We start from the raw sequence: 13827 nt of genomic DNA, 5'->3' as shown, positions 1-13827 counted from the left end.
CAGTATTTGAGCTGAGTTTGAGTTGTCCTGTGTCTGTAACTGCATTTATCTAGTCTTTTTGAGCATACAGATGTTCTTTACTTGCACCTCCTCCCCTTTCAAACTGTTTCAGATAGCTATATTTCTGTTAAAAAAAAAAAAAAAAAAAAAAAAAAAAAACATCACTGAGACAAATATTATTTCTAAGTTTATATTCATATCCTCTTGTCTTTCCATCATCTTTCATAAAAGGACATCATACTCTTGCAGTGCTGTGTTTACATAAAGCACTGTGTCTTGTTCCACTATTGTTGCATATGTTTTTGCCACACTATTCTTCCCTATGGGTATCTCCATTGAAAGAAAGCAGAGGGGAAAAACAGGTTTTTACTGGACCAGCAACCCATTCTTTCATAGCAAGGAAGATAGAGATATCTATTGCCTTGCAGCCATGTCAAAGGATACATTGTCCTGTCTTACCACTTAAGCATACAAAATAGCTTTCTTAACAACTTTTTTCAATTCCTCATCCAGGGATGCCACCAGTATGGCAGAAATTACTCTAATATTGGGAAGTTTAGAGTGCAGATATTTCATTAGAAACCTTGGTATTTAGTGGGGTCATACATACATTACCCTCAGTCCTCCACAAAGTGCCATTGATGGTATCTCTTTCAGTGCAAGAGAAAATGGGGTTTTGGCCATGCAGAAATCTTTGCTAATGTTGAAGTAACTGGCATCATGTAACTTTCATCAGAATTTCATTATCTACTACACTCATTTGGTGCCTGATATCTAAGACTGATGATTTTTGGAGAATAATTATTATGGAGAGCATCATAGGCCTCATATCAATGAACTAGCTCACCACCACAATAACTGCCCAGTGAGTGACCCGGTCATCACTGAATCATTTTCCATTTCCAGTTATAAGTACTGTACACTTGCACCATATCAGTATAAGTACAAAAATCATAATGTATAAGCATAGTGAACAATCTCTTCTCTATAGCATAATATATCTTTGAGTATACATTCCACTGTTAGAATTTATAGATATATATGAGGTTCTTTTGTAATACAATATAGCTATTCACTTATCTCACATATTCCATAAGATGAGATGTACTGTGTCATAATTATATTCATTAATTGTACAAGTACACTGTAAGTTAAAAGAGAAAATTTATATATGTGGGGACTGGTGGATTAAGGTTCCTATTTTTAGTCCTACAGTAGAGAATGAGAGGCTGTTTGTATATTGCAGTGTAAATAATATTGGACAAGAAAAGGATGCAAAGAATGCTAAATAAATAAAGGAGCTCCCCCGGTATATGATGAAAGGAAGACTGAAATGAGAAAAAGGAAAATGAGGATTAATAAAGTAGAAGTAGAAATACAAACCCTTACAATCTGGTACCGTATCTTGTTGGTTTATTATCTCCAGATGATTTTATTCAGATAAGGGTAGACTTTTCAGATGAGTGGTTAAATATAGCCTTCATTATCCTCTTGAATATGAGGTACTTCCTATCAATAAAAATAAAAAGTACCTCACCAGATAAAAGGAGGTAATGGAATACAGGATGAGATATTGTTAATAAAAAGGCAGTGGATGGAGGAGAAAAGGATAAGTGTTATTAGGAAGACAAAAGGAGAAAGTACAGACCAGAGGAAGAACAGTTGTTAATAGGAAGACAGGTCAAGGAATGAAGGACTGAGGGAGAGATGTGTTCATGGGGCAGACAAATGGAGGAGGAATGAATGGACAAAAAGAAGGATGAGTGTGATAACAGGAAGAGAAGTGGAGGAAGGAGGGATTAGAGGAAGAATGGGTTTTAATAGGAAGACAAGTGGAAGAAGTAAGGACCAAAAGAAGGATTAGTTTGTTAATATGAATTCTAGTCTCATATCCCGTCCAGTATTATTCCTAGTCATCTTGAGGAGTACCATATTAAGTACATGTCAGTTTTGATAAAGTGTATTTAAGAGAATTTATAATAAAAGTTTGTGGTTTTTCCATTTTGTGATCTTTCACCCTGATTTAGTGCTGCTGTCACTATTCTGTAATTCATCATATGTTTTCATATTGAGAATTATGTTCTAGGAGTGATGAGCACTTGGATCTTGTGAGTATGAGCCTCAGCACACTTATGGCCAAACAGGATTGGGTAGAATATGACAGGATACAAACAGGGTATAATAACTACAGCTGACAGTGGAACAATGATATAAGGACAAACAGGTTCACCATCTGATGCTGGCAGCATAGCATGATTTTATATGGGAATAAATAGGAGTGGGGCAGTGGTACCAAGTAATGAATGGTAAAGCAATTGTTTGTATGACTTTAAGTCAAGGGCCAAAGAAATCACAAAAGTGGTCCTGAGGATGTCCCCCAAAGCATAAGGATGAATAAATCAGGGTCTAAAGTGGATGATACATGGACAGTTAAAAATACAGGTATGTGTGAGGTACAGGCAAAACTGGCAGCCACCAGCTGTTCAGATACTTTGCCAAGGGGAAGATATTCCTGGTGAATGGGAATTTATCCTAGAAGCAGTTGAGGGTGGGATGCATGCTGAAGATTTATTTCACCCTGCAGTAATCATAGTCCAATGGAGGTGCTTGCAGACTTAAGTACTGTATCAATAAGCTTATCTTTGTGCACTGTACTGTTGCCTTAGACACAGGCGCTAAGCAGTATGACTGGGAAAGCTATGGGCAGCTCTGTCAAGATTAATGTGGTTATACCAGGGGCGAGGCAAACATGAACTAAATTACTGTATTAAGATAGGGCAAATCCATTTTCTCCAATGGTTTTTACCTTGACTGAATTATGGTCCAAACCCTTTAAATTCAAATTCCTATTATTGTATATGGTACCGTATGTTGCTGTCCAAGAGGATGGCATTGTCATGGAAGTTTAGCGGGTGAAAGAAGACTTTAATAAAAAAAAACTGCCATATATAATAATTGCTGGAATGACTGTCCCAAAAGATGCTACAGTTTCCCTGTTGATGACATGCGTGTACCAGAAGTGACAGGGTCAACCACCAGATTCCATTCCCTTTAAAACTGCATATACGTACTGTATTTTATCTGTGGGCTTGGTAGAACAATTTCAATACTGTTATGGGTTTGGGAAATTGGAAGGCATTTAAAAATCACAGGGGCAGTCATGTACCCAATTCCCTGCCTCTCTCCTACCATTCCCTTGGTTCTCTGCCTCTGTCTGAAAACATGTTAAGACCAATGTCAGAAATAGGAATGTGCAAGGATGTCCATGTTAGAAAGAGGATTGGACAAGGCTCGGTATTAGGAGCAAAAATCATCTCAATTACAACTGATTACCAAGCTGAATGATAAGAGATGACAGGAAAGGAATGGAAGGTAGAAGTGTAAATTAGCCGGCTGATTTTTGAAGATTGTAATCATGGCCATTGCACAAAAAAATTACATACAAGAAATAAGACCAAAGAAGTGTTTCAGAACATGAAGAGGCGGAAAATTAATTTTAAAATAGGAAAAAAAAAAAAAAAAGCCGAATGCTAATCGTCTGCCAAAATATGTTGTTAGCTAAGGTAGCCAATACAAGTTACCTACAAACTAAATGTGAATAAAATTTGCAAAACTATGTACCAGTAATTCAGTTAATGCATTTCACAAAAAAGCCAGTCCATATTAAGAAAAAAATATGTGATGGCTAGCATCTAGTTGTCTTTGATCAAATCCTCACAAAAAAAGTAAATAGCTTCAGCACATTCACATGGTTGCTGTGTCCAAAAGGTCTGGTAAAAATTCATCCACATTGTTTTGTGATAGAATCAAAACACACAAACACACACACTAACAAAAAGTATTTTGCCTTGCCTTGCCTTTAGCAGGGCAATATACAATACACTATCTGCATACATATAGTGTATAGATACACAGATACATATTGACAGAAATCTAGCTATAGGCAGATATAGATAATGAGAGATAAACAGAGACAAATGCATAGACAGATATACAGTCCACCGAATTTTAAGTTTACTTACAAACTACCTCAATTTCCTTCAGAAATATTTTTTTTTTTTTTTTTTTTTAATACTTCCTCTTACATTTTATTACATGCTTTCACTTACTATTAGTGGTAGGTGATGGCGACCATCATCCACTCACTTGATGTAGTGCTGCCTACTTCTTCCTTAGCCTTTATCATTCTTTTTCTGTGCCTGCCCTCCTCTTCCTATTTCTCCCATCTTTCCTGTCACTTCTCATTGTTTTTCTTTCCTTTACAGGTGGCTTTGCATCGAGTGACAAGCCAAATGGTTTCCTGTAAGCCAAGAAACCATTTACAACGCTGGGTGGTAACCATATAACCAAACCATACGTGCTCCCTACGTGTCAGCAAGTGGGTTGGTGGAGGGTTATAAGTGCCCCTACCCGTAAAACAAATAACTCAAAGTCAAATGGTCACCCCTTATGGGATTATGGCATCTGGCAATAGACAAACTTACTGTGTTCTTATTATTTAATATAGTGCATTTACAGCTCAGCTGATAGCCAAGTGCAGTCATACTTAAGGGTAGATTTGGCTAGCAACCAAGGAGACACATCTCTACAGAAGCTTATCAACAAAAGCTTATTTTCATGCAGCCATGACATAGTAGTCAAGCTGTGTGGTCCAGTTCCCTCGAATGAAAATACTCATTTCCTTTTTCACGGGGTTATAACATGAACTTTTAATCTGCGTTTAAAAACCATGTCAATCATGATTTAGTTAGAGGTTTTGGATTTTCATTAACACGCCTTCCCTACGATAAGGCATTTAGTTGTTTTTTTCATGCTTCAACCAGATGATTAGCCTTCTCGTACTGAATGAATGAAGGAAGACTCCCAAGTTGTGAATCGTCAGGAGCAAAAATAAAATGAAATTAGATTCCCTTAAATTTAAAGTATGGGTATATATAAGATAGGGAAGAATACAAAATTATGAGTTTTATGTATAATAAATACTGCATTATATATTTTTTTCACCAGTACGATATCCTGTCTGTGGCCGTGTGGATCTGGATGAACATCATAAGGAAGAAGAATAAGACCCGTCATGTAATACATACGATTGGGGGTCACTTATAATGGCCGGTGATTTAGCTGCTAACGTGAGGCAGGTAAGGCGCAAACCATTATTTTCGGGTCGATGATATGCCAGAGTTGGTGACAGAGATACAAGTACAGAGTCAACCCTCATCGTGCACCGATAAATCCTGTATTTTGCTTTGGATACCGGCGTCAGGATCGGATGATGCAAGGATAACTTTTACGTTTGGACCACAGATTTCAAACTTGATAGGATAATCATTAAGGTGATAATAATTTTCAGACAAACTGAATAATTTGCGTGAGTAAACCAGGTAATAACCATGGCTGAAAGGCATTGATTAAGGTACTACCTAATAAACTACCTTTCACCCACTAGCCCCATAGACCATACAGGGCTTGAAGGCCAGGGGAAATGATGGGGTAAAAAAATAGCATTTCACTAGAAATCATGAATACAATTCAAGTAAATTCAAAAGAACTACGTGAATAGGCCTGATTATAATACAATATGTTAGAAAGTCATACAGGACCCTGTCGTATGGTGATGTTCGAGTGGTATCTGCATGCATTAACGAACCCAGGCAAAACGGCTCCACTGCTTTAAGGTGAACCAGGTAGTGTAGTAAGTAGGAGGTGAGTGGTTATGTCAGCAACAAAATAGATCTAACCTGAGTTTTTACATTATTAGTTTTGGGCATCCGGGGAATTATCAGAATTTAACCCTCCTCAATCTTTAGATCTCCTTATCTGGACTATTTTGAACCTCAGAACACACAACAACAAATGAATAATAGTGCTGTAAATGAATTTACACATTTTTTCCACGTTTCAGAACTTAATGTCATCTTTCATGTGCTGTTAGAGAGCTCCTGTGCGTTCATACGTTCGTTACATGTCACCAGTAGGCATGCGCAATGGCTAACCATATTTTTTTGGCTGTTGATTGGTGCTTTTGTTTTCATCTCTGCCAATCATAGGTCAGCATAATTAGCGGTCACTTTGCACCCGATTTTGACATTTGAATTTCAGTATCAGGATGGCATCTCTGTGCTCTGGCTGTGAGTGATTATTTCTCAGTAACTGCAAAATTTCATGATTTTGCAGACAAATCTGAAGCTACTTTATTACGTTTTTAGGACATCGTTGTGGCACCTTGGGTGATGTCTAAAAACTGTAGAAGTCCATGTTGCTTCAGAGACAATACTGGTAAACATATCTGGTTTTGTGGCCATAGCACCTCGATTCCTGGCTTTATGGCCATAGCACCTCCATTCCAAATGACAACCCAAACTCTGAATAAGGTAAGCAGGACATTCAGTAGGTCATGGGAATAGTTTAGGTTCAGTTCGGCTCGGTCAGGAAATTAGGCTAGATGTGCAAACTATGTTTTTCTAATGGTTTTTTTATTTGTTTTGAATGATTTTGACCATCACTTCTATTGGAAATTGCCAGTTTTTGTGATTTTCCCCTAGCAAAACCCCTTGGTGGGGATGGGGGAAAATCACAAAAACTAGTGGTTTGCAATAAAAGTGAAAGACAAAATCGTTCAAACCACATCAAAAACCACCAGAAAAGCATTGTTTGCATGTCAAAATCCAGAGATGTCCAAAACTAAAAGTCTACCAGTTGTTACATGCAGCATAGGCTAAACATCTTTTAGTCCTAACCAGGGCATAACAGGCCCGTAATCAGGGGAGGGGGAGCTTGAGAGGATCAGTTGACCCCTCCCACCTGCTTAAAGGTTCACTTTCTGACAATCTGTTTTTTAATAGTGCAAAAAGAAGTCACTCTCCTTTCACAAGTTTTGTACTGCTTCTCAGCAATGCTTATACATACACCCAGACTCCCACAGCAAGCATACAGGAGATCTTTGACAAGCTGGCTGCTATGCAAGCCCCCCCCCAAAAAAAAAAAAAAAAATAAATAAAATAAATAAATAATAATAATAATAATATTAATAATAAATAAATAAAAAAGTTTGGCTACGAGCCTACATAGCCAACCTAACAGTAAATATATGTTCTCATATTGCTTAGAAGTAAAACTATACTAGTGTTTTTATATGAATATTAACTTCTTTGTGGTGAATTGGTAGGGTAAATTCCTAACCATTTTCCTAAAGTGTGCTTGACCATTTTTCATTTGGATAATCCATAGGACCATCACTTCAGATGCAGAGCAGTACTGATGTTTGACTCCTGACACACCTAGGGGAGCCTTAAAGATTTTTAAAATATTAAGCTTACAAAGTGGCATAGACTTTTGGACAGCCACGTAGCCTTGTGTCCATGTGACCATCAGACTGTCACCATGCAGGCAACCCTGACAGTGACTCTGTGGTTATTGTATACACTTCTGCTGATTGCTGTCAGTGAAAAAGGTTGGGATGATGATCATGCTTATGAATGTGATTTGGCTATACAGTATTTGTTTTGTAGTAATGTGATGTTTGATTAGCAATGAATAATAACCACTGTTTCTCTCCTGACAAGCATCAACTCCTAACAAATAGGAGGGGATGTGAAGGTCTTGGGAAACTGGTGGGGGAAAACACAACATAGTTTCACAGCATGTAATGAATAGCTATAGCATTATTGCTGTATAGAAGAGTGGTCATCTGACCAGCTTAATCTAACCTAATATAAATTGACATCAGGGTTTAATAGTAGCTGGTTTACTCCATGGGGCTTTTAACATGCAGTACTCAATAACTACATAGGGTACCCTTTAGAAAAGAGAGAGAGAGAGAGTGAGAGAGAGATTTAGAGAGAAACTTATCAACAAAAATAGATGTGAGTATGGAAGACCGCAAGCACTGCAGAGCATACATTTGTAAGAATTACAGAGCAAAACCGCAGACCATGGAACAAGTTAGGTCACTAACTGAGAATATCAATTTTGTGTGCACCAATGGAGAATGCCAGTTTTGTGTATCAAAGAGAGTTTTGTGTGCATCAAAGAAGAATGTCAGTTTTATATGCACCAAAGGAGAATGTCAGTTTTGTGTGTACCAAAGGAGAATGTCAGTTTTGTGTGCACCAAAGGATTACGTTATGCTAATTGAGTTGTTGGTAACCACCTTTTGCCTTCCCCGTGCAACACAGTCATTGTCCCAGAAGAACTTTAAGAAAAGTTTAGAAAAAATAAACACTATGAATGAGTACCTTTCTTCTTGAGTAAAATTCGGTTTTGTGGCTAATCTCTCATTTCCACACTACTGTATAGTACTTGGGTGTGTCAGATAGTGACGCAGGCCATGTCACTGCTCTTAAGGGTTTGTAGTGACTGATTAGTCTCCATCCCTCTATGTAACACCTCTCACATATGTTACCTTATCCCCAAGCCACTCTGCCATTCATCATAGATGAATATGAGGCCGTGAATGATATGCGGTGGTTTGTTTATAAAGCTTCAACATTTGTAGTCTGATGAACCCACAAGCAGCTAACAGTACAGAGGGTTGAACCAGATCTTTTAATGGTATTCTTCATATGTACATTTTGACAGTTCTGCTGTTTTCACTCTTGTATGTACTGTAGATATTCTTGGAATGTCTTGTTGTTGCACAGTACAGTAATATATTTATTCTTTGCAGTTCAAAGACTTCCTGGAACTCTACAATCATATATCAGAGCGATGCTTCAATTTCTGTGTGATGGGCTTCAATGACCGCACTTTAACAGAGACTGAGGTAAGTTAGAAGAGCTTTGCTTTGTTAGTAGCTGCAGTAAGCTGAGTACTTATCTGAACATATATGATAAATATCTGTGTTTTCATTTCTGGTTGGTAATGAAATTTTATGCATAAATAGCATAAGGAATTTATATTATTATTATTATTATTAATTTATTTTTTCTTTAATAAAAGAAGTACAACAGCAATCCCTTCCTGTTATTTGGTAAATATCTGTGTTTTCATTTCTGGTTGGTAATGAAATTTTATGCATAAATAGCACAAGGAATTGGTATTATTATTATTATTATTAATTTATTTTTTCTTTAATAAAAGAAGTACAACAGCAATCCCTTTCTGTTATTTGGTAAATATGCTTTGCCCAAGTTTAAAGAAACATAGGTACAGTATTAAATATTGTGCCTGGAAATGTAGTTACCTGTCTGCTACTGATTTTTCTTCCTGCTTTTGAATGATCCTAAACTTCCCCCATCAGAGTTGGTATAGTAAAAGCACTTGTAGGCCTCTGTGGTTTGGAATAAATAAGCAATACGTTATTAATTTTTTTTTTTTTTTAAATTGCTAATTTGCCAATCTCCTCTAAAACAAAAATAAAAATTAGGGAGTATTGTAGACGTATGACAATATATTATTTTTTATATATTTGCAGAGTAATTGTGTAGACCGGTGTGTAATGAAGCATATCAACGTAAACCACAAGATTATGTCAGTGTACACAGAACTGCAGCCGATTTACATGCAACGCCGCATTGATGAGATGAGCCAGCAGATGGAGGCTGCACTGGAAGCACAACAAGTGGATGCACCACAGCAGCAAGTGTGATTTGGTGCAGGACTCGTACTTATATGTGTCATTATTTCAGTAACTTTGCTCTGGCCTCTACAGATTGACAGTGTTATGAATTTCATGAGTGTTGTGGTGTATTGAGTTTGAGACAGTTTTACTGAAAGAAATATGGCTTATTTTATAAGGTTGGTTTCTAGCTCAGTTAGACTTGGTATGTGCAGAACAGCTTTATTAACTACCCCAACAGCTTCAAGGTTACTACAAAAGACCAGTGTGAATCCTTGTGGAACTGCACATAAGCTGCTACAGTGCTCTAGATCATGGTTATATTGCACTCAGGCATCTGGTCCCTCAGAGGGTGATGGGCAGGTGTCACTAGGGAAAGTTGACCCAAAATTTCAACTGGTGTTTACTTGCAAGGTGTGTAATACCAGGCAGAGCAAGGTAATCTCCCAGTTAGCCTACAAGAAAGGTGTGGTGATTGTGACATGTGAAGGCTGCTCCAAGCATCATCTGGTAGCAGACAACCTTGGATGGTTCTCAGACCTGGATGGCAAGAAAAACATTGAGGAGATTTTGGCAGCCAAGGGTGAGGAAGTGAGGCGAGGTATCAGTGCCTCAGTGTGTGACCTTGGGGAATCAGTGAAACAGGACTCTAGCACTGAGACAGACTGGAAGGCTGAGGAGGCCAAAGAACATGCTGCTTGGAAGGCAGTAGAAGACACATTGAAGATGATGGCTGATGATAAACAAGATGATCTTTCATCTAGCAGCCCAGCAGAGAGACCAGCTAAGGAATAAAGTCTGCATTGGTGTGTGTTAATGTAGGTAAATTCCTATATTGGATGTGCATACAATGATGAGTAACATCATACTTGTTTCTTTGGTAGGTTTGCCTGGTGCTGGGAAATCAACTTTGTGTAAAAAGATTGTATCAGATCTAAACTCTAATTGTTCCTCACAATTAATCAATACCATTCACATTTGCTATGATGATATAATTCCACTGCATGTCCAAAAGGAATCTGCACTTCTCAAACAAAGTGGAGTGCTAAACCTTAATCCTGAGTATAACTGGAAAGCTGCCAGACAGAAGATTCATACAGATGTTGCCCTCTTTCTTGACTACCTTAAGACAGGAAATCAAGCCCCATCTAATTTTAATATAATCAACCCAGACATAGGAAGAGATGACAATGCATGTTATGTAATTTTATTGGATGATAATTTTTACTATCGAAGCATGAGATATGAGTACTTTCAGTTAGCCAGGAAATATGGTGTTGGTTATTGTCAGTTGTATGTAGAATGCAGCACAGAAGCAGCAATTCAGCAAAATAGCCAAAGAGATGCTCAGGTACCAGTTGAAGTAGTGAAAACAATGGCAGCCAAACTCCAACCTCCCCAACCCTGCCATCATAGTTGGGAATCACTCACTTGTGTCTTTCAGGCTGACAGTATGGAAAATCTGTCAAGTGTTAGGGAAATGTTTGACAAATGTTTCAGATCACCAGTTCCCCCCATGTTGGACCATAGTGCAGAAACAGCAGCCTCTCGTTTGCAGTGCTCTCGTAGTGTTGCTCACCAAGCAGACCTGCACCTTAGGGCAATCGTTGGGCACTTAATTAAAGAGATACGCTCAAAGGAAACCTTTGATTCCAAGAAAATGGCTGCACTTTCATACCATATTAATGATGGCCGACAGAAGGTTTTAGGAGCCATGCAAGATGGTAGACTCCATCTTCCTATTCACATGGCTGAAAACATAAACGATGAAAACAGAGAAGAGTTCAAAGACTTTCTGAAGTATGAATTATTGAAGAATATTGCAAACATGTCTTTCTGATAGTGCTGAATTTTTTTCTCAATTTACATTGTTCAGTCAGCTACTGTGTGATATCAGTCTCTGCGAAGCAGGGGAAAAAGAAGTTGACTGTGAAGATTTTCTTTATCCCACTTCACTCATTACTGTCAGTCATGTTCTTTGAGTAAGGACATATTAGACATCTATCCTTAAAAGTTGAAAAAATAATACTGTATACTGATTTCTCAAATTTGTATGGTACTAATAAGCTTATAAAATATCAGTTAATAAGAAAAAGAATTTACTTTTAAGAAAAAATGGTATGTACCAATAGCTCTCTTGGTTAATTACAGCACTGAGGATCAGAAATGAAGGTACACAGGAACACACCAGATTAAATTCTAGCTTACTACAAGATATCCTGCAGTGAGATAAGAGAAAGATGCCTTGGTGGCTTAATGGTACGTCTCAGGTTGGATGTCTTGTATTAATGCACCATGGCTTAAATCCAGGGATGGAGAGTGGTTTCTTACAGCTTAGGTAAGTGATTTGGACTAGTAGTAGTCCAGCCTCAGGCCTTGGGCCTTCCTGGGCATAAAAGGGCTATCAGACCTGGATAAGTATAAAGGACCTCTAAATGAAGTTCAAAAGGTGTGTCCCCATCCAAACATAAGGATGATAAGTGTAAGGGACCTCTCAACAGATTTCGTTTTGTAGCAATAAATCCTGGCACAAGCAAGGTGGTGTTAAGACACAAGGAAAGTACACAGACAGGATGACATCCAGGAAAGCCTGGAATAAAGCAAGGTGCCTTACACTTTAAGGTTTAGTCTGTATCATCATGAGAAAAGTATTTTTGTGGAGGAGGAAGTGTATCATCAGTTGAAAGCATATGAAGTCTCACTTAAAGAAAATTGCCCAGCATTGGCCAGAACAAAGTACAGTACCCTCGTGTCCAAGATGGGTGTGTGCAAGACGTCTCGCGTCCAAGACGGTGACCTTAAATATTAATACATAATATTGCTGGTTGCATACGTCTAATACGGGACCAACATTTTATCACGGCCCAAATCCGAGGAGAATGCAACTATGACAGTCTTGCCCTGTCCAACACAGTTCCCACGCCCGAGACAGTGACGTGGTTCAGATGTTGTCCAATAAAATATTGGCATATGGTCATGTGATGAGCAAGCGGGGCTTGTTTTTTTGTCTCTCACCAGAGCATTGTGGACATACTGCGTGTTGCACTCAGAGTTTGCTCCTAGGTTACTGCTTTTCCATACAAAACCATGCCTAGGAAACCGTCTGCTAACCCCCTGAAGTGCAGCCATCTACCTTAGGCTACTAAGCTGGAGATAAGTGACCCACTAAGCTGGAGATAAGCTCAGAAACACGCTTTCAAGGTGAGGAAATTTATTTTGGTGCCACAATGGGTCTACAGTAGGTTGATGTTTTTATGGGTACTTTTCGAAGATTTTGTGACAATTTTTTCCATAAGGTTTTGCATTGGTCCAAGACATTTATCATCCTAGACATGACCCTCAGGTGACAATATTACCGTCTTGGACGCGAGTGCTACTGTAAAAAGGTGTCACCAAACAAAAATATCATTAATATCTTGCTAAGGATGGTTAAGAACTACTTTGGCCACCATTCTTTTACAATATATTTTCTTCATGTAATTTTTCTCCACCTTTAAATTATCAGATATTTTTCCTCTGGGTAATCACTTATTTGTTTGTGTTTATTAGTCAGCTAATCCATATTTATTCTGTGGTGCTGTACAGTATAACATTTTTTTAAATAGATATTGTATGGATCAATGGATACCTGGTGGTTTAGTGGTTTAAAGCAACTGTCAAAAGTCCTGGTACCAGTCATATTCCTTGCATGCATAGGTTCGAATCTTCACAAGACAGCAGAAGTTTTCTTATGTAATGCCACCGGGGGCATCTAAATGTTCACAGGTAAATGACCTAGCCCCAGGTCTCTGCACCTTAAGAGGAGGTATTGTAAAATGGTACAGGTACTGGCTTGTATTTAAAATTCTTTAATAAAGTCCAGGATGTTGAGACCTCATTGTTTTTTTCCTTGAGACCAAGCTTCTTCCTACTCTCACAATATTAATAACCACTGATTTACAGGGTTAGATGGTTGATACACATGCTGTTGCATGTCTGCTTATTTAGTTCATTGTGCAGAAGTACAGTACCAAAATTAGTGATTGTTGGTTGCTTGGATTATGATGAGATATACTGTACAATATGCAACAGTAAGACGCTGAATGTAAGCTTATGTTTCGGATGGATATTATATCATACTGAAGGCCATTTGGAGAAGATGGAGAGTGAGAGACTGATGAGAAGTGTATGTGAGTGAGGTGGAGGGGGGAAGGCCAAGGATGAGGTGAAGGGATGGAGTGGAGAGGTATATGAGGAGGGTGTGAGCTGGAAGCAGGGCAGTGAAAGGGCAG

At 38.2% G+C, this 13827-nt stretch overlaps 3 protein-coding genes across 3 annotated transcripts; all 3 read left to right on the top strand.

Annotated features, from left to right (window-relative positions):
- Positions 1-5068: 5068 nt before the first annotated feature.
- On the top strand, positions 5069-9601 carry Tim9b (Translocase of inner membrane 9b). Its single transcript, XM_080269902.1, has 3 exons — positions 5069-5138; positions 8666-8761; positions 9413-9601. Exons 1-3 carry the CDS (start codon positions 5106-5108, stop codon positions 9584-9586), a joined length of 303 nt encoding a protein of 100 aa, XP_080126028.1. The 5' UTR covers positions 5069-5105; the 3' UTR covers positions 9587-9601.
- A 117-nt stretch (positions 9602-9718) lies between these two features.
- Positions 9719-10351, top strand: LOC145396524 (DNL-type zinc finger protein-like). The gene has a single exon (XM_080269900.1). It carries the CDS (start codon positions 9719-9721, stop codon positions 10349-10351), a length of 633 nt encoding a protein of 210 aa, XP_080126026.1.
- A 55-nt stretch (positions 10352-10406) lies between these two features.
- On the top strand, positions 10407-13416 carry Pstk (Phosphoseryl tRNA kinase). The gene has a single exon (XM_080269899.1). The coding sequence runs from the start codon at positions 10407-10409 to the stop codon at positions 11394-11396; it is 990 nt and encodes a 329-aa protein (XP_080126025.1). The 3' UTR covers positions 11397-13416.
- The last annotated feature ends 411 nt before the right edge of the window (positions 13417-13827 follow it).

This window comes from Coenobita brevimanus, chromosome 38, assembly GCF_032717465.1.
Source record: "Coenobita brevimanus isolate Jiangsu-jjx chromosome 38, ASM3271746v2, whole genome shotgun sequence".
Lineage (NCBI taxonomy): Eukaryota > Metazoa > Arthropoda > Malacostraca > Decapoda > Coenobitidae > Coenobita > Coenobita brevimanus.
Note: the sequence above shows the minus strand (reverse complement) of the source record. Positions and strands in the feature narration are given on the sequence as shown.

Bases quoted from the DNA above. Each gene is read 5' to 3' on its own strand.
- Tim9b (XM_080269902.1), top strand. From the start codon at position 5,106: ATGGCCGGTGATTTAGCTGCTAACGTGAGGCAG. The intron at 5,139-8,665 runs GTAAGGCGCAAA...TATTCTTTGCAG, and splicing joins TAGCTGCTAACGTGAGGCAG to TTCAAAGACTTCCTGGAACT. The intron at 8,762-9,412 runs GTAAGTTAGAAG...ATATATTTGCAG, and splicing joins GCACTTTAACAGAGACTGAG to AGTAATTGTGTAGACCGGTG.
- LOC145396524 (XM_080269900.1), top strand. From the start codon at position 9,719: ATGGCTTATTTTATAAGGTTGGTTTCTAGCTCAGTTAGACTTGGTATG.
- Pstk (XM_080269899.1), top strand. From the start codon at position 10,407: ATGATGAGTAACATCATACTTGTTTCTTTGGTAGGTTTGCCTGGTGCT.